We start from the raw sequence: 23,304 nt of genomic DNA, 5'->3' as shown, positions 1-23,304 counted from the left end.
ATAGTAATATTGTGAAATATTATTAAAATGTACAGTAGCTGTTTTCTACTTTAATGTATTTTATTCCTGTAATGCAAAGGTGAATTTTCTGCGGCAGTTAATTCAGTCTTCAGTGTCACATGATAATTCGGAAATCATTTTTATATGCTTGAGATTTGATACTTAAAAATATTTTTTGTGATTATTTATTTTATTTTATTTTTTTATTTTATTTTTATTTTATTATTATTTTTTTTTTTGCTTAAACCAAAATGCACTTTTCAGGATTTTTGAAGGATCAAAAGAACAGCATTTAATTTGAAATATAAATATTTTGTCTCAGAACATTATAAATGAACAAGTTCATCCACAAGTTCATCCTTGCTGCTAAAAGATTTATTCATTATTTAAAATAAATAAATGAATAAATTTTACTGCTCCCAAACAGGTAGTTTATCTAGAAAGGCAATATGACAGTAGTAGGTATGGCTGGGCAAGATGGCTCACCAGTTGATCCAACAAAATCAATAACTGACATCAACTAGTTTAGTTTACGGGGAAGTCGTGGCCTAATGGTTAGAGAGTCGGACTGTCAATCGAAAGGTTGTGAGTTCGAGTCTCGGGCCGGCAGGAATTGTAGGTGGGGGGAGTGCATGTACAGTTCTCTCTCCACCTTCAATACCACGACTTAGGTGCCCTTGAGCAAGGCATGGAACCCCCAACTGCTCCCTGGGTGCCGCAGCATAAATGGCTGCCCACTGCTCCGTGTGTGTGTTCACTGCTCTGTGTGTGTGCACTTCGGATGGGTTAAATGCAGAGCACAAATTCTGAGTATGGGTCACCATACTTGGCTGAATGTCATGTCACTTTTTTTTTCACTTTTTTTATCTAGATTAACACACACACAAAAAAAATGTTAGCTTTAATATTATTTTTAACTGTTGTGCTACAAAGAACATGAGTTTAGAGATGCAACTTCTCCAAAAGTGTTTTAGTGTACTGTGATTTAGCAAACGGTACTGTCTGCATGCAAAACAACCAAGCCTTACCTTAACCTCAAATACTTAATATTCTGCCTAAAAAGACAAAGACACATATATGGGCTGAAATGTGTGCCACCAGAAACTGTATTTGAATTGCTAAACTTGAATAATTGCATTGAATAACTGAATTTGAATAACATAATTTGAAAGTTCTATGTTTAATTTGAATCATTGCATTGAAAAACTGAATCTGAATTGTATAATTTGAAATTGTATTTATTCAAAAACTGAATCTGAATTGTAGTCTAATAAAATTTGTCCAATAAAATTTGATCCTCACTTAAAATTAAACTCTCCATATATCTTCACATTCACATCTCACAATTCAGATTCAGTTCTCAAATTCAATTTCAAGTTACTGAGACAGACATCCGGGTAGTTGGAGGATGAAGGAAGAGCAATCGAGCACAGATCGATAGATAGCGTTCATTGGCGCACAGGAGCCAATCAGAACCTACGTTTTGAAGCATAGTACGTACCCACCATGAAACAAGGAAGAAGTGCTTGCCTTGCCGACTGACTTGACCACCATGGATCCGGTGTGATAAGAATTTTTATTTTTAAATATGAAAGACAAGAAAAGGAAAGTGCTAGTATTAGTTGGTTAAGTGCTGGCGAAAAAGATGAGTCTTTAGATGTTTCTTGAAAATGAGTAAAGACACAGCTGTACGAATAGAGATCAGGAGGTCATTCCACCAGCTGGGCACAGTCCAGCAAAAGGTCAGTGAGAGTGATTTAGAACTTTTTTGGGATGGCACCACGAGGTGTCGTTCACTTGCAGAGCGCAAACTTCTGGAGGGCACATGAGATTTAACCATTGAGTTTTGGTTTGTTGGTGCCGTGCCAGTGGTCGTAATAAGTGTAATAATTAATTATGTTGTTATATATGGTTTTGCTTACAGGCAGTTAATGTACTGTAATTACTGATTGTCTATTATTTAAGAAACTATTGTTTTCAAAGAAAATCATACAGTAATTATCACACTATTTAAATTATGATGACAGAAATTACAATTGTAATTGACCTTAACTCATAACACAGTACATAAAATAGTACATTATAATAATAATTCTACTGATTTTTTTTTTTTACACATAAATTGTCAAGCAATATGCACACTATCAATGTAATCCATTTATAAATTTTTCGAAATACATAACATTTCAAAGAATCTTTACAGAAAGACATACTGTTGTGTCTATATGGTCAAAAACACCCTCACTATTTTAATAGTTGGTGCTAAATGATTTAGTCTTCATACATACAGCAAGCAAGCCATAGGCAACAGTGGTTAATAAAGAAAAATCTGCAAGATGTTGATAATGGAGTAAAAAACCTTTGGAGAAACCAGACTAATCAAAAACACTGGGGACCAGTTCTCCTCTGTATATTCAGTCTGAACATTTGGTACAATGTCAATAGTAGTTAACAGTGTTACTGCATTGATTCAGCTGTAAGGTTAAAGGTTAATTGTGCCATGTACAGGCAGTAACATTGTTTTCTCTGTGGCCCAGGTGATGCAGGCAGTGTTAGTGAAGAGTTCTAAGGTGCAGTCATCCATTAATGAATCCTTGCTGTTTTGCTGAAACTGGAAACAGTTCATCCTACAGTATGTGAAGTCCATATTGGAAGATTGGGGAATCATCAGTCTCAACGTAACTCGAGAGTGTCTCGGGACAGAGTTTCTGTGGTAAATAAAAATATAAAAATGTTTAGGAACTGTAATATAATAACAATAATTATTTCCTCTCTGCCGGTGTAATATACAGTACAGTATGCTGGAAGACTTTCTTGACATCATGCAGAACGGGGTCAGAAGACATCAGAAGCAGGAAACATCAAAAATCATTGTTAACCGTAGAGCATCGGTTTACAAATCTTTCGAAATCAAGTTATGATTTATGTGTATGTTGTTATAAAAACAATTAAACAGACATAAATGTAATCTGTTCAACTCAGTCTATTTTGCATTCAAACATTGCTTTAAATTCTTTCACCTGCCTCTTGTTTCTCAGAAACTGTGGTGTATGTACGTGAATTATTCTTTCTCTATTGTGTGTTTGCAAATTTGTGCCATTTACTTTTTTGTTGCTTCTGTAGGGTCATCGCTTACAGGTGATCCCTGGATTCTTTGACATGATATGAGGTACTTGGCCCCAAAAGTTTGAGAGGCTTAGGTTATTTACATTTGAAGGAGAATATAGAAGCGTACAAACCTAGAAATGCTCACTTTTGTTTTGAAGTTGAAGGAATGAAGTCAGCTTTGCTGAAACGACAAAACACAAGTATGAAATATAATGTAAAATTAAAATGTAAAAATGTGTACAATAAAGTTAAAAAGTGGACTTTTGAGAGAAAGCAATTTTGCTATGGTCAGGACTAACTGATCAATAATAATCATATGGGAACAGTGACAACCAAAAAAAAAAAAACCTTTGTACTGTTGAAAATAAATGTATATCACACAGCACAGTCAGCCTTTATGGTAACAGCTCAGTCAATTTAAAAAGCATTAAATCTAACTGGTCAATGCATTAATCCATTGGTGGGGAGACAGATGCTTGGAGGGATATATCTAACTAAAATGCGACAATATATTGACATTTTTTTATTGACTAAAAAAATATACTAAAGTTTGATGTTGGGCACTGGGCCCAACAGGACCATGGGAAGGTATTGCATCTGTGAGCAAATATGTTGAATTTACTATTTCTGAGTTGTCTCCTTGTAAAAACATAGTGAGACATACAGGCTTACTACTCTCTCTCTCCCTCTTAGTAAGCAGTACCCTGACAATGACAATCACGAGGAGTAGTTATCGTAAATAATCACGCTGAAGACATGACCAGTCTACTTGGCGGCAACAACATTTTCACCGGAGGAAGAGGCAAATGCTTAGAAATAATAAACGCCAAGCAAAGATGTTGTTACCAGAGCTACATTACCACAAAAACGTGGGATAATAGCTACTGTGTTTGCAACATCTCGAGAAAGATGTAATTTCCCCCGTTTCTACAAAACAGCTACACCATTAAACTAAAGATAGTTAGATCGTGAAAAAAAAAATTGTCATTACCATATTTGTCCCAGGCGGATCCATGGTGGTCAAGTCAGTCGGAAAGGCAAGCACTTCTTCCTTGTTTCATGGTGGGTACGTACTTTGCTTCAAAACGTAGGTTCTGATTGGCTCCTGTGCGCCAATGAACGCTATCTATCGATCTGGGCTGGATTGCTCTTCCTTCATCCTCCAACTACCCGGATGTCTGTCTCAGTAACTTGAAATTGAATTTGAGAACTGAATCTGAATTGTGAGAAGTGAATGTGAAGATATATGGAGAGTTTAATTTTAAGTGAGGATCAAATTGTATTGGACAAATTTTATTAGACTACAATTCAGATTCAGTTTTTGAATAAATACAATTTCAAATTATACAATTCAGATTCAGTTTTTCAATGCAATGATTCAAATTAAATAATACACTTTCAAATTATGTTATTCAAATTAAGTTATTCAAAGCAATTATTCAAGTTTAGCAATTCAAATTCAGTTTCTAGTGGCACATATTTCAGCCCATACACATAATCTCTCTGCACACAGTGTGGTTATTTTCACCTCATGTAGGAGATTTCTTTTGCCACCCTGTCTGCCATCAGCTTCAGCCAGACATGTTTTTTTCTGTATGGGGCATGTGTGTGGCCTCAGTCATCTTTTGTCTTTTCCACTGTTATGGGCAATATTTGTCTGTCAGCACGTATGACGCTTTACATCAAAGCTTTTTCGGACAGCTTAGACACGGCTCTGTGACAAATAGTTAGCAAGCATGATGGATGGAAGCAATTTTAAATGACAGTCCCAGGCTTTCTTCTAATGCATTCTTTATCAAGTGCGTGATGTATGCTGTGTGTGAAGCGTGGCCTGTGGACAGAAAGGCAATGAGATATTTCAGCTTCTGCTCAATGCTATCCACCAGGTTGTTTTAATATCCTTACGCAAACATTCAAGAGCTACCCTCTTATTTTCTATTCATTCAGCCACCAGGTTCATCAGATCTATCTCACATGGCCCATGCAATCCATCTCCTCTCTGCTGGTGAATAGATCCATTGTTTATTCAAGGAGCCCACCAATTACATTACATCTTCATTATAAACACACAACTGTTTTCCTTTCCAAAGCCTCACAAATGTTTATTAAGCCACCAATAGCTTTATACACTTACATTTGGAAATTCATCTAACATCGACTTCTCTCCAGCTGTGATGTTCATTTCCACCTTTTTTCTGCTCTATTTCCAGAGAGGAATTTTTCTGCCATTCTCGGCCCTTCTCAGTCTAACATTCTGGAATTTACTGTAATTTAATTCCAGCGCCAAAACAACCTTTTCTTTTCCCTCCCGCGTGTTCTCGTGGCACTTTCCTGGATGGCAACCAGCATCTTCAGGTTAAAACACTTCACTCCAGCAGAGAGACTTGAAGGGAAGTAGGGAAAAAAAGAACGAAAAAGTACATTTAGGGCCAGTGTCATTTTTCAGTTTATAATCTTGGTGGTTCTCACAGCAGCTGCTAGAGCAGCAACAGGATGTGACAGTACAAGGCATGAATGAGATGTGCCTTCCAACGTACACACACACCAGTGCAAAGGAAATGGAAAGCAAGTGCTCATGGGAGTCTTCGCAAGCTGCAAGGAGGGGATGAAAAGGACTTTGTACATGCAAGGACAGAGATTCCCATAAGATTCTTATGCTTAGCTTTCCCCTTCATAATATCTCTTTGTGGGGTTAGATGTATTAGCTAGAGTAAAAAAAGAATTATAATGCCAGAAATTTTGTGCCCATGACATTTCTGGCAGTGTTGTCTTTGTGCTTATTGTGCCATAACACTGGCAACGGAACATTTCTGGCTAGGGCACATAAATCTTCACATACTGTACATTTCACATAGCATGAGTGTGCCAGCAATAAATAAATAGAACCTGCTGTTACTGGAACTGGAACTTTACATAATATATATGTAGCAAATATCATATATAAAGCAAATTGGTATTAAGTTCTCAAAAATAAAAATTAAATTTTTTCATTTAAAAACTTTTTTATTAAATTATTAAAATTGTTATTATGAATATGTTTATTATTATTATTATTATTATTATTGCATTAAAGCAAAATGCACCAAAAAATACAAACAATAATTATTTTTTGCAAAACATTAATAAATAATTAAAAAAAGGAAAATTAAAATGTATAAGTTGTTTATCAAACATATATTATATTCATATTATTATTATTATTTGCATTAAAGCAAAATGCTATATATATATATATATATATATATATATATATATATAAAGAAAACAGTGTTTCTAATTTTAAATGAGTGATGAGCTGTCTTTGTTTTTTATTTTCTGCCATTCTCTGAGGTCCTCTTATAACGTTATCAAGATTTTTACATAATTTTTTTTTTTTTTTTTATTCTGTTTTTAACCCCCCCCCCCCCCCCCCTAATCAGAACGGTCCTTGGAAGTAAACACCCACTTCTTTGAATGGCTAATAGTTGTGAATGTTCGACAGCATAAAATCCTCATAGATGGATGCTGCTGTGATTTACGTTCAAAATGTAACTATAAGCTGTTTTTAGACTAACAACATATTTTGGATTCTGAAACTTACAAAATATTTGTATACAAATTTACAATGACCTCTTAGTATGTCAAAAGAACAAGGGAATTGTATCTCAGTACATGACCCCTTTAATGTACACTTAATGTGTACACTTACATGTTAGGTATGTGGTTATAATTTGTTATTCAAATGCACATGCTATACTTTTACTTAAGACGATGTTTTTTGCTCCAGGTCCTCCATGGGTGAGTCGTCAGGTAGAGGACAGACAGACAGCAAAACTGGGACGCACGGTTCGACTTCCATGCCCAGTGGATGGGGACCCCCCTCCGCTAGTCCTGTGGGTGAAGGATGGGCGGAACGTGAACCCAGGCTGGAGCCGCTACAAGGTTCTGAAGCAGAGTCTGAAGATCAAAGAAGTGGAACTGGAGGATGCCGGCGTGTACATCTGCCGCGTCACCAATGGATTTGGCAGCCTCGCCCTCAACTTCACACTCATTGTAATTGGTAAAGACTGCCTCCCACGCCATACACCACAACCCTTTATATCTCAGTTCTTTATACTTTTGCTCACCCGGAGCATTTGTAGGCCACATCACTCATCCAGGCATAATCAAAACCTGCACCGTTGCACACGCAAAACGGCTTAAGGTAGTGTTTTAGGGGGTTAGTGACCCAGCTAGACATATGGCATCTCAAAACAGCAGAGCTTTCAACTGCAATCTCAAAAAGAGCAGGGCAACTTTCAGATGCCCTCTCAAAAGGCTAATTATGGCACAGAAAAAAGCAGTGGAGTTTACGTAAAGCTGCTCCAAAATCATATTTGACAAAACTGACATGACTGGCAAGGTACTTTAGAGCAAGCATGGTTTCATGAACGTAACATTAACTCCAAAAGCACAAGAGAGCATTGTGCTGATGGAAATGTATGACTTGTTAGCATTTGTTGGAGCATATGGCACTGATGCCGTCTTGCTTTATCAAATCTAGAGAACAAAGAATGGCTTCATGTCGTTCGTCACACAATACCTGCAGTTGTTTATGTAGGCAGTAATTTAATACCAAGTTTGTACTTTTACCCGGGTAGTGGAAGCTTTTTTGTCCCACTAGAAGCTGACAGGCAAGGAAATTAATACATACCTACCTGGATGGATGGAAGGAGAAAGAAAAAGAGGTGTAGAGGCACGTAGATATTGTTAGGCAATGGGGGGTGGGGTTATGTTCGAGCGTGTGGTTCTCACTTCTCCTGATGACTGTTGAGGGACTGTGGGGCAGTCGTTTCCTGCCAAAACGTCCTGTTCAGGGAGAGGAGACAGAGACTACCTGCCGCCTTCTCTGCCATAAATCTGAACTGGTCCGGTGAAGTTGAGAGGCCTTGAGGACCCAGAAGCCCTTGGCTCTTCCTGTATAGCTTGCCACATTTGGGGAGCCAATCGAGGCAACTAGTGTGTGGATGCAAATTATGATTATTCTGCTGTGCGAGGCAGCTTCTTAATTGGTTCCCTCCCCTTGATGTCTTTGCTTTGGGCCTCCTGTATGGGGAGTGATGGCGGCCTGCTGTTTTCCTGTTTCGTCCCTGAGAGCTCTGTGGAGCTCAGAGTTATGGTGCATTGGACTGGTTCACTCCCTTTGGAATATAGTTGCAGAGTTTACTGAAGTCATTAACTGCAATGACCAAAAGCCCTCGAACAAAAGGCCCATTAGACCCTCCTGCTGCACTGTTTGAGTGTTTAAAGCTGTGATTTTTGCTGAAGGGAATGACAATGTTAGTTAACCAGAGAAGTGTTAAGAAGCAGCATTGTTTAATGAAGATTAGTTGACCCTGCAGCTAAAGAGTTAAAGGGGTATTTTACCCAAAAACCCACCCTTTTGTTGTTCCAAAACTGTATGACTTTCTTTCTTTTGTAGAGCAACATTACAACATTAGACTATACACTTTACAATCTTAGACTACAAGTTCTTTCATATTTTATCATTGCCAGCAATTTTTTTCTATCTGTTATAATTTGATGATTAATCATGATTATTTGTATTAGCTTTATTTATTTATGTATTTATTTATTGCTGTATATTGAGCTCTTGTGTGCTGTTTTTATTGACATGCATGAAAATGAATGGTTAAAATAATGAGCAGAATTTTCAGAATATCTGAAAAATAATATGCATTTAAATGTCAGTGTGAATGAAAAAGTAATAATACAGTTGTTTAAGGTGGGTTTTTGGCAACTTTACAGCAAAAGCCCAAATGCAAAATTACCTAACAGATTTTTTTTAGAGATTAACCTTTTAAGCAGCTACTTAATGTAAATTAATGTTCACCAAAAGCACAACAGGGAAACTCCAGCCACGACTGACTGCATCAGGAGCTATTGAATTTGGGGACATTCAATAGCACCTGTTGTCATCAGTGCAGCTCTAATCTGCAGCAGGATTCGCACTCATGGCAAGCATGGGCAGAACCATGCCCTCATATTTTAATGTGCGTGCAATCTATACCCCACTTATTTCCTCATGTCTAATTTTAACTTTCAGTTGATATTCTGCCCCTGTCAAACCAGGCAGTTGATGGTTTGGTGTAATCAGTTGGCAATAAACCTAAGCTGAGGTATCAACTATAATTTAAGCCTTCAGTTTTTCCTGACCACAGTCACCAAAAAGTCTCTGTGCTTTTTACATGTGTAAATAGAAACACTTTTTTTTAATCATGTCTGCAGTTGTGCATGAGAACAACAACTTGAGTTTTAAATATAGACAGAGATTAGTGCAGCTTTACAGCTTTAAAGCATTTTAACGGGATCTTTAACTTGCTCTAAAATGTTGCTCACATATTCAGTTCTTTTTTGCAATCTGGCACAGGGAACTCTGGGAATTTAGGTTTGTAAGAATGGCATATTGGGCTTTAAAGGTCACAGAGAAGGTGATGTTTACTAGAAGGTGTTAGAAGAAATGCTTCACCACCATCTCCACTGACCACTCTCACATTTACCAATGTGTTAGGGAGTCAAATCAGTCTCTATGTCATAAACCGCTGTACTTTAAAATGTCCCACAGCACCTGGGCCTCTCTCTCTTTCCCACACGGTGGTCCCAGACCCTGTACCCCTGCTGTTTCTAAAGAGCTCCACACACTGTCAGCATTGTTTTCTCACAGCTCTGCTTTGCAGGAGTCCAGGGCGAGGGAGATTTTACGCTTTTTTTCTGCAACATAATTGTCTGTATTGTTTAAATATATGTTGGATGTATGAATCTGTGAGTGGAGTAGAAGATCTCGAGTTTGCCTCCAAAAGTAACAGACTCTGCTCACAATTGCACTGTTGTAGAGTCCTGGTTCCTGGACATTGGCTCCCTCTTGTCTGCATTTCTCACCTATCGTATAGAAGGCCGTACTGTGTACGTACGCAGTGGAGGGAGATTGTGGTTTGTACTCAGACGGTGGTTCGGGCTGCCTGTTTTATGTGGGGACTGGTGGAGAGCTTCCTGCAGTGGCCCCTTGTTCTTTGTTTGCAGGCCACAGTTTACATGTGTTGCAGTTTAGCCAACGTCCTCCTCACCTAAATGGACAATTTTATCAAAATTACACTCGTAAGTCAACCCAAGACTGCAAAGGGACGCCTTAGGTGGGATAAGGGAGGGGCGGGATGTTTGGGATGACGTGGATATGCCTTCCAGTCTTTGGGTCATGCCACCTTGGCCAGGATTGGCTTGAGTGGGAAACACAGCACTGACGTTCATTCATTCGAGATGATTTGCTCATATGCTTTCCCGCTGTTGAACTCTTACACAAGCTCTTTTCCATTCCAATAGACGTGCGTTTACTCATTTAACATGGCTGGTCTGAATGCAGAACAGCCTCACTGCTGGAGTATTTATATTTAGTCTGATTTACGTCTATTTTCCACGACAGCTCATCTTTTGGGAAATGCTTCTCTCCTATTTAAACAGTCCAAGGGGGAAGAAACATAAACTGGGTCTTTTATAAAGTTATAAATGATATAATATTATAATAGTTATATATTATATAATACACAATTTAAATAATACAATCTCTCTCTCTCTCTCTCTCTCTCTCTCTCTCTCTCTCGCTCTCTCTCTCTATACAGTATATATATATATATAGAGAGCGAGAGAGAGAGAGACACACACACACACACACACAGTTGAGGTCAAAAGTTTACATCCCCTTTTCAGAATCTGCAAAATGTTATAATAGTTGAATTTATAAAAATGACCCCATTCAAAAGTATGTACACTGTGTTGTTACCTGAATGATCCACAGCTGTGTTTTTTATTTTTTATGATAGCAAGTCCCTTGTTTGTCCTGAACAGTTGAACTGCCCGCTGTCCTCCAGAAAAATCCTTCAGGTCCCACAAATTCTTTGGTTTTTATGCATTTTTGTTTATTTGAACCCTTTTTAACAGTGACTGTATGATTTTGAGATCCATCTTTTTACACTGAGGACAACTGAGGGATTCATATGCAACTATTACAGAAGGTTCAAACAGTCACTGAAGCTCTAGAAGGAAAAACCATGCATTAAGAGTTGGGGTTTGAAAACTTTTTAAATTGTAGATCTTGGTAAACTTTACTTATTTTGTCTTCTGGGAAACATGTAACTATCTTTTGTAGCTTTGAAGTGCTGTACTAAATAAAAAAATATGATATTAAGGCAAAATAAGACAAAAGTTTTCACTCCCGACTCTTAATGCATGGTTTTTCCTTCTGGAGCATCAAGTTAGTGTTTGAACCTTCTGTGATAGTTGTGTATGAGTCCTTCGGTTGCCTCAGCATGAAAAAATGGATCTCAAAAGATCTCATTGTTGGAAATGGTTCAAATACAGAAAAATACTGGAAAACCAAAGAAGACTCGTGAAAAACTATTACTAAACAAAAAAACACAGCTGTAGATCATTCAGCTAACAACACAATATTAAAAATCAAGGGGGTGTAAACTTTTGAGCGGGGTCATTTTAATAAATTCAGCTATTATTTTGTCTTGTGGACTTTAAAATTAAACATATTTTATGTGAAATATCTTATTCAGGTCAGTACTAAATAAACAATAGCATGCATTTTGTTTGATACCTCTTATTTTGGTAAAATAATTAACATTTTGCATATTCTGAAAGGGTGATGTAATTTTTGACCTCAACTGTATATATGTGCGTACATATAAATTGTCCTTCCATAATATAATGGCTTCAAAAAGGTACTCCTTTTCAATAATTCAGATGGTTTGTACCCTACTGGCAATCATAAGAAAATATAAAGTGATTAATGATAAAGTGATTTACAAACAATTTATTTATGGATTTTTATAATGAAGTAATAAAAAAAGCAAAAATTATGTAACAGGGTTGACACACTAAATGGACATGGGAGTTATATAAAATCTTAAAGTATAAAGAGAGATTATAGCTAAATACTAGCTTTTATTTTCATGTATTTTGTTTTCCTTGTGGATATTTTTGAATATGCAGGGTTTTTTTTACACATTGATGTATATGAGAGACACAAGAAGCACACATTTTGTAGAATGACTATTAGTATTTTAAGAAAAGACTAGAAGAATACAGTAGAATTTATTTATCTGTCAAACGTATCATAAGAACAAACCAAAATGCTTTTAAAGCTCTACTTTGATCATGTGTCTCTCTAACACTGATGAATTTCGTAATTCTGATTACTTGTAACGTGACACACATGGAGCTTCACAACTTGGGCTCCTAAGAGCGTGTTTGTTGTATTTCTTTCATTGTAGGGAAATAAGCTCAGGCAAGTTCAAAGAACAAACACATATGGACACAAATGAATTCATGCTTGTGAGTAGCAGAAGAAAAGACATGGTTGAAAAAAGGGAAAGATGAAAGGATGCTTGATGGAATTGAAACCAGTCTGGACTCACATGAAATTAAGCTGAAATGGCACATAAGAGTGAGTTCAGGCGAAGAAGTGAGAAGCATAACTGAGAAACAACAGTCTTTAAGTTTAGCAGCAAAAGGGCATAAAATAACCAAAGAAACAGTTTCTGCTGATTTAATCTAAATATAATTATAGTTTGATATAATAATGTAGATTGTATTTTATCATTCCTTTATTTAGATACTTTGTTTTTAAATTACCAGTTCAACCCTATAGTGGAGTCCAAAGTATAAAATGGAGGGTTAATATATATATATATATATATATATATATATATATATATATGTATATATATATATATATATATATATATATATATATATATATATATATATATATATATATATAAAGAGCTTAAAGAAATATTTCTTATTCATTAGATATCATAATGCTTAAGATTCTACACTATATCTTGGTCACTAGAATAAAAAGGAGGAAATATGACAAAATAAATTTTGAAACTCAAATTGTATGCACAAAATCTGGGGATGATAAGATTTTGTTTTTGAAAGAAAGTCTCTTATTCTCACCAAGGCTGCATTTATCTGATCAAAACTGCAATAAAAGCAGTAATAATGTAAAATACTATTACAATTTAATAAGTGTTCTCTGTATTATTATATATTTTATGATTCCTTTAATGAGAAAGCTGCCATTATTCCAGTCTTCAGTGTCACACAATCTTTTAATATCGCTCTAATATGCTGATTCGGTGCTCAACTAACATTTCTTTCTTTTATTTTTATCACTGTGCTGCTTAATATTTTTGTTGATATTTATTCAAAGTTCAAAAGAACAGCCTTTTTTATATAGAAATCTTTTGTAACATTATAATGTCTTTACTGTCATTTTTTATCAATTTAAATTTGTAATCCCTGCTTAAAAACAATTACTTGTTTCTTTGTTTAAAAAAAAAAATCTGTCCCCAGATTTCAACAGTAGTGTATAATATGCATATTAAAATAGAACATTGAAAAAAAAAAAAAAAAAGGCTCTCAGATGTTTAGACCCCACTTTATGTCAAATTATAGCATCCAGTAAATGCACAAAATATTTTGACCACCCTGCCTTTCCTTCTATGCACAGTTTAAACCAGAACCTAATCACATCATGGCTTTGGTTTCATGGCGTACAACTGAGCCTTCTTTGAGCTGCAGGGGGAGCAAAGGTTTTAATTAAACTAAAAGGATGCAAATTACCCACCTTCATCAGAGCCACATTAAAGGGCCTTTCATCCACCTCATTAGAGGGGCCAGAGGCTGGGCCGGGCCCTTTGCAGGATGCTCCGGGCCCACTCCACTCACAACAGAGAGGAAAAGAACCTGGGCACATTAGGTTTGGCCAATTTCCTCCTGGGTCTCCATACTACTGTTGCTGCAAACCACTTATGGCCCCATAAAAGATACAAGGAGACTTCTAATTACCCTTTCTCCTCTGCTTCTCTCTGTCTTTCCCTGCTGTGAATCAACCAACAGTCTCTAATTTACCTCTTTAGTCAGTGCATAGAGATCTGCCAAATATACAAACTAAAATGAGGTGTATGTGTAAATCTAAAAAAAAATGGAGGTACCAGATCATATGCTTAAAAACATGAAAGCTTGCCTACATTACCCATCTGATATGATTTTCTTTTCTTTTTTTTCTTCTTCTTTTTTTTTGGCAAGAATAAGCACTTGCTTTTATAACAGCTCAGTCTATTGTTTAGTATTTCCCTCTCATCTCTCTCCAGTATTTTTGAATACATTTGAATACATGAAAACACATAACCATGCTTCTTTCAAGAAAGATTAGAGCTCTGTAATGTTTTCATCAGGAACAAAATGATTGGAAGAGCTCAAAAGAACTGGAAAGCATTCAAAAAGTGCAACATGTAGCCGATCGGTTCATACCTTTTCCATCCTTATGGAACTTCGTGAGAACTATAATCCCACCATAGTAAACAGCATTGGCAGAGTTTTCCTTTGATTTACAGGAACAGACATGGTTTTAGTTAGTGATAGGCTATAACCTGAAAAACACAGCATCACTCTCAGCCAAACAACAATCTTCATTACGTCTTTGATTGAAAAAAAGGTAATGAGGCCTTTTTCCTTTGATGTTTATTTTATTTAGATGTCGCTGAAAATCAGCAGAAGTCCGCTTTCTACTCCATGTTTTGCTTTGATTTTTTTTTTCAATCATGTGGAGCTCTCCATGACAGATCTACAGGAATGTATGTTTGCTCACACAGGTATGAATGGAGAATGAACCTTTTTGAAGGCACGGTTGGAAAAAATGTTAACACTCAGTCCACATGAAGATCATTTGTAAGTTGAGCTGCGGGGCTGCATGTGGACCTCTCTGAACCAAACCCTCCTTTAAGCAGTCCTCTCTTTGAGCGTATCTCTATGGGGCTGCAGAGGAAAAGGAGCTCCCTGTACTTCAAAACTTCAGAGATCCTTTTCTGCTATTTTCCTGTCCTAAATGTTCAAAAACATCTCTGAGAGTATAGGTGAACTGTGAATTGAATCCATGAGAAGCATGCATAGTAATACCCATAATGCCATACAGCTCCAGAATCCCCTGTGAGGAAGAACCTGTATTTTAGACACCTGTTTAGAGAACTCGCCCCTTCACATACCAGAGAACAGGGAGTCTGGGGTCTGGCTCTCAAGTAAGACTACTTTAGTCCACATAAAGCTCCGCTGATTCCACTCTGCTGGTGCTGAATAGAGCGGCAATGGCTTAATTTTACACCTACACCCCGGGGCCAAAGGTAACAATGGACTAAAGGCTGGTGAAAACACTTCTGCTTGCTTTGGCCTGGTTGTCTGTGTTGAACATGCAAGGCCTGTGCTCAGCATATGAGGCTTAGCAGGAACAAAGGTGCAGTGCTTTACTCCAAAGCAGCTATACACACAGCCTCAGGACAGCAAAAACTATAGAAAGAGAGTTTGAAGGCTTTCCCAGCTGAAGAGCCATTACCAAACTTTCATTTATTTTATTTATTTATTCTGGACAGAATAAAACATACAGTATGGCAATAAAATGAAAGAAAACAAAACTCAGCTTTGCCATAACATGAATTATTTAAAATGGTATTCAAATATAGTGTAATCTTTTAAATTACTAATTATTATTAAAATGTAGAATTATTAAAATGTAGAAATGTAGCCTTTTAGAGTGTGAGGCGTCCTTCAAAAAATGTAAAAATCAAAATTATTTGAATGAAAATATATTTCCTTTATATTTAAAGATTTGCAAGACCATGAAAATGGAAGTGAGATTTTTTTATAAAGGTTTTTATATATTTTATGCACTTAAAGAATATAAGAATATATGTAAGTATAACATTTTAAAAAAGATCTACTAACCAATGGTAGCAACCCTTTTTTTCTCTCACCATTTATTGATAGACTTTTATTTTACATTTAATAATAACACCAAACAATGTATATGATATCCAAATATTGGTACCAATCATAGTGACACTGCTGTAAGCTTTAAACTCTGCATCATTTAAGGGGGAACAGCAACCTTATAAAATGTTTGGTTTCGCTTATTCCTCCCAAGTGAAGAACTAGCTGTACCATCTTTTAAATTACTAATTATTATTAAAATGTAGAATTATTAAAATGTAGAAATGTAGCCTTTTAGAGTGTGAGGCGTCCTTCAAAAAATGTAAAAATCAAAATTATTTGAATGAAAATATATTTCCTTTATATTTAAAGATTTGCAAGACCATGAAAATGGAAGTGAGATTTTTTTATAAAGGTTTTTATATATTTTATGCACTTAAAGAATATAAGAATATATGTAAGTATAACATTTTAAAAAAGATCTACTAACCAATGGTAGCAACCCTTTTTTTCTCTCACCATTTATTGATAGACTTTTATTTTACATTTAATAATAACACCAAACAATGTATATGATATCCAAATATTGGTACCAATCATAGTGACACTGCTGTAAGCTTTAAACTCTGCATCATTTAAGGGGGAACAGCAACCTTATAAAATGTTTGGTTTCGCTTATTCCTCCCAAGTGAAGAACTAGCTGTACCAAGCACTGATGATGCTGGCTGAACCGAATTATGGAAAATATTCATAAGGCATTTTATTAAGTAGTTTCATCACCTAGCCATGTGAGAACCATTTGTTGCTAGTGTTGATTCATGGCTTGTTGATTTGGGATTGCTCAGAATAAGTAATGTTGTGTACATAAAGATGTTGTGCTGGGTTCATGTACACACTTATGTGTGCTGACGATCCGTCCGCTGTGGATTCAGGGAAGTGAGAGGGTTCTCTGTGCATTCCCGTGAGCCAAGCCAGAGAAATTCATCCCAAACAAAGCAGGGCTCTCAGCTGTGTCTGCACAGTTTAGGTTAAAGTCAGTTAATTGGTTTCCTGTCCAGGGTTAAGTCAACAGGGTGTTGTGTCTTAAACAGTGTGGAAACCGGAGAGAAGCAACAATATAACCGTGTTTGTTCACCTCCAGCGCACAAACCCCTCTAAAATAATACATCGGTTCGGCCTGGTTATCGTTCCCATGGAGTTCTGAAACGTCACCATTTCCGAAACAAAACAAAATCCTTTACACACCTCACAGTCCACTGATCTCAAAGTGAAATCGCTTGTTTTTTGGCACAGAGGGGTTCTGTTGGCTCTCATAGCACTACAAATAAATCTCACCAAGTGTTGGCCTTTGCATTGACCCGCTCATTCAACATGATTTACATGACACCATTTGCAGGCATTAATAGTGGCTATGAAGATGAAAGAGCTCATATTGCTAGAGAAACATCTGACCGCTGATTTATGGACCAATATCTGAACTATCCTTTAAAGTATGCCTGAGATCATGGGGATTGTTCAGTTGATGAGTTAGACCGGGGTGCTTAAACAAGTTTCAGTGGTTTCACTTATGCTTTAAAAAATGAAACATTTTCATACTGAATTTAATCCATTAACACTGAAACAAGCTGACATTTAAATTGCTCCCTGCATAGCAGAGATGTGCCTGAAATCATTTGTCAGCAAGTCTTTACAGATAAAATATAAAATATTTTAACATTTTAGTATTAAAGGTTTTCAGCATTAGAGAACAAAAATAAATAAATAAATCTGACAGTTTTGGACGCTTAGGTAACATTAAAAAAATATTATACGTGGCAACTGGAAACAATACTGCATTTTTTCCCAGACATTATTTTGAGATTTTTTTCAATTATGTGTTAAGTCAGTTCACTGCAGTTCACCACTTTGTTCGAGATTTTGTTATCCAATGCAAAGATATTCATGAATTTTTTATATTAGGTTTAATTTTCTAAATACTTTAAAAGCCATTGTATATTTGAATGTTACAGGTAGAAATGCACAATGATTCATTTAAAAAAATATTTTTCCTCCACAATTCCTATTGATTATTTAAATAGGACGCATGATGAAAATCATAACAGCAAATACTTCTCATGATTCTTTACTTTGAATCGTGTCTTGCAGATGATGCAGTTGTGACTCAGAACCAGCCTCCGCCAGACGCAGAAGAACCTAACGCAGATCTTACCCTGCAGGACCCTACCGGAGAGCCATGGGGTAAGCATCTGATACACACTCTCCTCATCTTTCACTCCACGTTACTCAACACATTAGGTCATCAGCATGGGCCGTGTCTGTGCCCGCGTCCTTAAAGAGCTTAAGACGGTTTATTTCATCACTGCTGTGTGACTACCTAACAGAATATGTTTAGTCATCCAGCCATAACCTCATGCTGTAAATGTTTTATTTCCTCCGCAGTGAAGCCACGCTTCACTCAGCCCACAAAGATGCGCAGGCGTGTGCTAGAGCAGCCTGTCGGCAGCTCGGTGCGTCTCAAATGTCAGGCCAGTGGCAATCCAACACCGGTCATTACATGGTGGAAGGACCAGAGCCAACTGCCCAGTCCTCACCAGAGTAAACGACCACAGTGGACACTGACTCTGAAGAACCTGCAGCCGCAGGACAGTGCCAAATACACCTGTCATGTCTCCAATGCAGCTGGCCATATCAATGCCACCTACAAAGTGGATGTGATTGGTGAGTTTGGAAGCCAAAGTTTAATAATATATCATTTGTAATATATATATATATATATATATATATGTATATATTACGTTTTATTTATTTCATTTATCATTTTTAACCTAACAAATTTATTTTGTGGTTTGCTATATTTTTTAATAATAATAATAGTAATAATAACATTTTATAATAATTTAGATTTTTTTTTTTTGTTATCCAATGCAAAGATATTCAAGATTTTTTTTTTACATATGTCTTACTTCTCTAAATATTTTGAACTTAATTTTAAATAATATATCCATAGTATATTTTTTGTGAATGTTTTTTCTTGAAAAATTTATGGTTGTAGCCTATTTCTTAGTCATTACGTTCAGTATTATAAATTATATATGTATATATATATATATATATATATATATATATATAAAACATATATTTGAATAGATTTGTTAATAATATATAAATTATAAATAATTATGAATATTATAAATTATATCAAATAAAATATAAATAAATATGTTTTATCTTGTAAAAAAAGGTATATATTTTAAATTATAAAATGTTTTGCAATGTTTATTGATATGGATAGTTTGAAGATGACAGAAAAGGATTAGCAGAATATGAAGAAATGTATCAGAACATGTTGCGAGCCAGACTTGAATTTATTTTATGCATTAGCACCATGACTCATTAAGTATTCAGTATGCCATGGTTCCATCCACTGTTTCTGTTTACCATTACACCATAATCAGTTACAAATATGATATGCATAAGCAAGGTGCGATTTGTGAAAAAGAGGGAGGTGCTTTTGAAAAATTTTATGATTTTTTTTGTATACGACGGAAACTTTATTTAGTGTGATCTCAGGTTAATAAAAACATTGTAGGCCTACGTTAGGCTTATTAATTGTAAGGATTTAATGTGCACGGTTATTAAAACAACAAATATAGACAAAATGAGCAAAGACCACAACAGAGCTTTTTGAAACTCCGAATCAGTTAAACTATTGCGTTGCAAAATCATTCACTGTTTCGAAGCGTTCCACTCGGATCGCAGATCACAAATCATTTGATTCAGATCGGGACAAAGCATGTATCACGAATCATTTAATTAAGATTGGGATGTCACAGCGGGTTTGCGGGATGTTTTTATCCCCATCGGGAAAAGTAATTCAGGAGAGGCAGGGATGCATAGACCAGAGCAAATCGCACCCTGTGCATAAGTAATCTCATGTTAGTTTAGACAACATTTTCAAACTGCTTTTAAGTTTTCAGTCTGTTTTCTCCACAGAACGAACCAACTCCAAACCCATTCTGACTGGTACCCATCCTGTTAACACAACTGTGGAGTTTGGTGGAACAGCTTCCTTCCAATGTAAAGTCCACAGTGATGTAAAGCCTGTGATACAGTGGCTGAAGAGAGTGGACCCAGGCACAGAGGGGCGTTATAACTCCACGCTGGAGGTAGGAGGCCAGCACTTCGTGGTGCTGCCCACTGGAGACGTGTGGTCCAGACCTGACGGTTCCTACCTCAACAAGCTGGCCATCGTCAAGGCACGCGACGAGGATGCTGGAATGTACATCTGTCTAGGAGCGAATACCATGGGCTACAGCTTTCGCAGTGCCTACCTCACTGTTCTCTCAGGTCAGCTCCTGGAATTCTCCCTCAGATTTAGGTGGATGATAAAAGACTTGGTAAAAATTATGGTAAAAAAAAACTGTTAATTGGTTCACTGTAAATTCCCTTACTATATACTGTGAAGGACTAACTTTTCATGTATTTTACAGTGAAATATTATTAAAGCTTTTGATATATATATATATATATATATATATATATATATTCTAATTAGTTACATCAGGGTATATGTTACTTCATAAGTTGTTAAATAAATTATCATTGGTTTATTTTAGTGTCAAGTTTTGTATGACACTATGTGTCTTCACCCTAAAGAAAAAAGGTACAAAAGCTATCACAGAATATATTATATTTATATAGCTAAATATCTATATTATGGAAGGATGGATGGATATATATATATATGTTTTTTACTCTGTTTTAAAGTTTAATTTGTAAAACCTAAAATGTTGCTAACATATTTTTATGGGAAAGTTATAGCAAACAAAGCTGCCATTTTTACAGTTCAGTGTAGTAAATCAAATTAGAAGTAATTAAATGCCTCTGTTTGTTTGCAGATCCCAAGGTGGATAAGGACATCATTCCCCGCCACATCAGCCCCGGTCTTCCCTGGCCGCTGATCATTGGGATCCCAGCTGCTGCCTTGCTCATCGTAGGAGCCATCGTGCTCTGGTTGTGCCACAGCCGCAGACGCCAGAGCGTTTTGCCTCCCCGACCGACAACCTATCGAGACCACCACATTCCAGACAAGGAGCCCAACACGGCCAGCGGCATCAACCCTGACCTGCCCAACCAGAGACTAATGGGAATGGGGCCCCCAGCTCTCAGCGGTCCGCCAAAGATTTATACCAAGGTCTACACAGACATGCACACTCACACCCACACACACTCCCATGCACACATGGAGGGAAAAGTACACCAGCATTTCCATTACCAGTGTTAACAGGTTACCATCATGTAACCCATGCTGCTGCTTCCTCTGTTCTCATGAGCTAAGGGCCACCACTCGAGGACCACAACCGTACTGTTCTGATGGAGCCCATTTACCTTGAAATGTCTCAGGTCAAGGAAAATGTCTCACACTCAGTAGAGCTGCAGTGGACCTCAGTTTTCCTTTAGGTTTTTCGGAGTTCAAAATCGAATAACACTGAATCACAGCAACCCGTGCAAGTGCTAACAATCCAAGAATACTTGGACCTTTTTGCTATCTGAAAGCCAAGCATTAAACAGGAAGTAGAGCAGAGATATTTTATATTTGGAGAAACTGTGATGATCTGTGTCAAGCATACTGGTGGCCCTGTTTACAATGTGTTTTATCAGTAAATTAGTAATGATGTGTTTTTTTATTTCTTCTTCTTCATGTTTTTGTGTATTGTATTGTGAAGAAATTATGCAAGGAAATGTCAGGGAAAATAGATGGATGACTAAATGGAAAGAGGGAAAGGGCTTTTGTTGTATTACCATTAAAAGGTACTTTGTGTGTATGTATTCAGCTCAGCTTTCTAATAATTGCAGTATTACATAACGTACGATCTCTCTTTGTCAATTCAGTCTCTCTGTTAGCTAATTACAGTCGAGGAAGCTATTTTATTTCAAACACATTGTGTATCATTTCAACTTACAGATGAGCTATAAACATAGCCTCGCTGTTTGATGATGATATATTTTAAGACTCCACCAAAAGCTAATTAGCAGGGTCTTTAGAAACCCCTTGTGAGCCGATATACAAATTTAAAATCTATAAATGTGACATGTTTATCTGAGATACTGCATGCTGCGATTTAACTTTGGTGCTCATGTAAGTGTATTTTAATCATATTTTTGTAAGAAATAAATCATTCTTTTATTTTGCCTCATGCGTTTACAGTTTGACCCCCAAAAGCTTGTGTATTTTCTGTGGGAATTGAACATTGGATGCCACCGCAGTGGCTGTTGACTCTCCTCACCCTCCCTAACACGGCCTCAGACCACTGTTAGTTCAACAGGCTGAGGAATGCAATGAGAAAATCAAGTTATTCTTTTCGACACCAGGAAAGGAGGGAAATATTCCCAGCAGGATTTGATGGGTATTAATATTCGGATAGGGTTACAAAGAGGGGGCTACAGTTCTTAAGGCTGTTTCCTCTGTGTTCCCTGTGGATGACAAAGGCAAGAAAAACTCTCCGGCAGCACCAAAAGCCCCAGAGGTGAGCGCTGACTGAGCACTGGACATCTGAACTTTTCCAAGAAAAAAAAAGGAGAAGGGGTTAGTCTGTTTAAATGTAATGAATCAATTGTGTGAATTGAGGGACTGTCATTACCTGCCAAAACAATTTTAGGGTAATATGGAAGAAAAGGCCAGGCTGCCATCTAGAGGCCATAATTAGTGTTTCCACTCAATGTGCAATAATAGTGCCTTCTAGTACTATTAATACTTCACCATAAATGTTTTATAAAACAGTCTCTGAGCTCAAACTAAAATCAAGTAAATTTCAAGTTGAGATGTATACTATAGGCATCTTTAATGTGATAATTACATGGTTAACTACAGTTGATTACTCTAAATTTATCTCAGTTCATTGATCTTCAAAGTGTGTGTGTGTGTGTGTGTGTGTGTGTGTGTGTGTGTGTGTGTGTGTGTGTGTGTGTGTGTGTGTGTGTGTGTGTGTGTGTGTGTGTGTGTGGCGATATATTAATGTCTGTCATGTTTTCAAGCTTTTCATTTTGAAAGCATGCAACAGCAGCTGACACTTGTTTCTGTCTTTGTGAATATGGTGGGTAAAACCATGCTGTTTTTGTCAGTGGTTTAGTAACCACACCAAAATAGTTTGTTTTTACTCTAAAAATAAAGTGCTAATAAAATGTTTCTGTGACTGTTACAATCTTTCTCACAAGCAGAAGCAAGTTTTGTAAATGTTCGCAAATGGTTCAAGCGCAACTTTTGAAGTTATTTAAAAAGAAAACAACAGAAAATGATTTTTCATTATTATAATTTAAAAACATTCCCTGACATTGTTATTGTGCTGTATGTGTAAGGGACTGAGAGACTGTTAGAATGTTCATATAATTCAAGCAATGAAAAAAAAT

The 23,304-nt window shown here is 36.5% G+C and overlaps 1 protein-coding gene across 1 annotated transcript in view; it reads left to right on the top strand.

Annotated features, from left to right (window-relative positions):
* The window catches only part of LOC132109644 (fibroblast growth factor receptor-like 1), a 38,409-nt gene extending 16,320 nt beyond the window's left edge, over positions 1 to 22,089 (top strand). The window contains exons 3-7 of the mRNA XM_059515900.1: positions 6,875 to 7,147; positions 18,043 to 18,135; positions 18,337 to 18,615; positions 19,891 to 20,244; positions 20,796 to 22,089. Of these exons, the coding sequence (XP_059371883.1) occupies positions 6,875 to 7,147; positions 18,043 to 18,135; positions 18,337 to 18,615; positions 19,891 to 20,244; positions 20,796 to 21,181 (1,385 nt within the window). The 3' untranslated portion in view covers positions 21,182 to 22,089. The remainder of the gene's footprint in view (positions 1 to 6,874; positions 7,148 to 18,042; positions 18,136 to 18,336; positions 18,616 to 19,890; positions 20,245 to 20,795) is intronic.
* The last annotated feature ends 1,215 nt before the right edge of the window (positions 22,090 to 23,304 follow it).

This window comes from Carassius carassius, chromosome 29 (assembly GCF_963082965.1).
Source record: "Carassius carassius chromosome 29, fCarCar2.1, whole genome shotgun sequence".
Classification (NCBI taxonomy): domain Eukaryota; kingdom Metazoa; phylum Chordata; class Actinopteri; order Cypriniformes; family Cyprinidae; genus Carassius; species Carassius carassius.
This window is presented reverse-complemented; position numbering and strand designations above follow the sequence as displayed.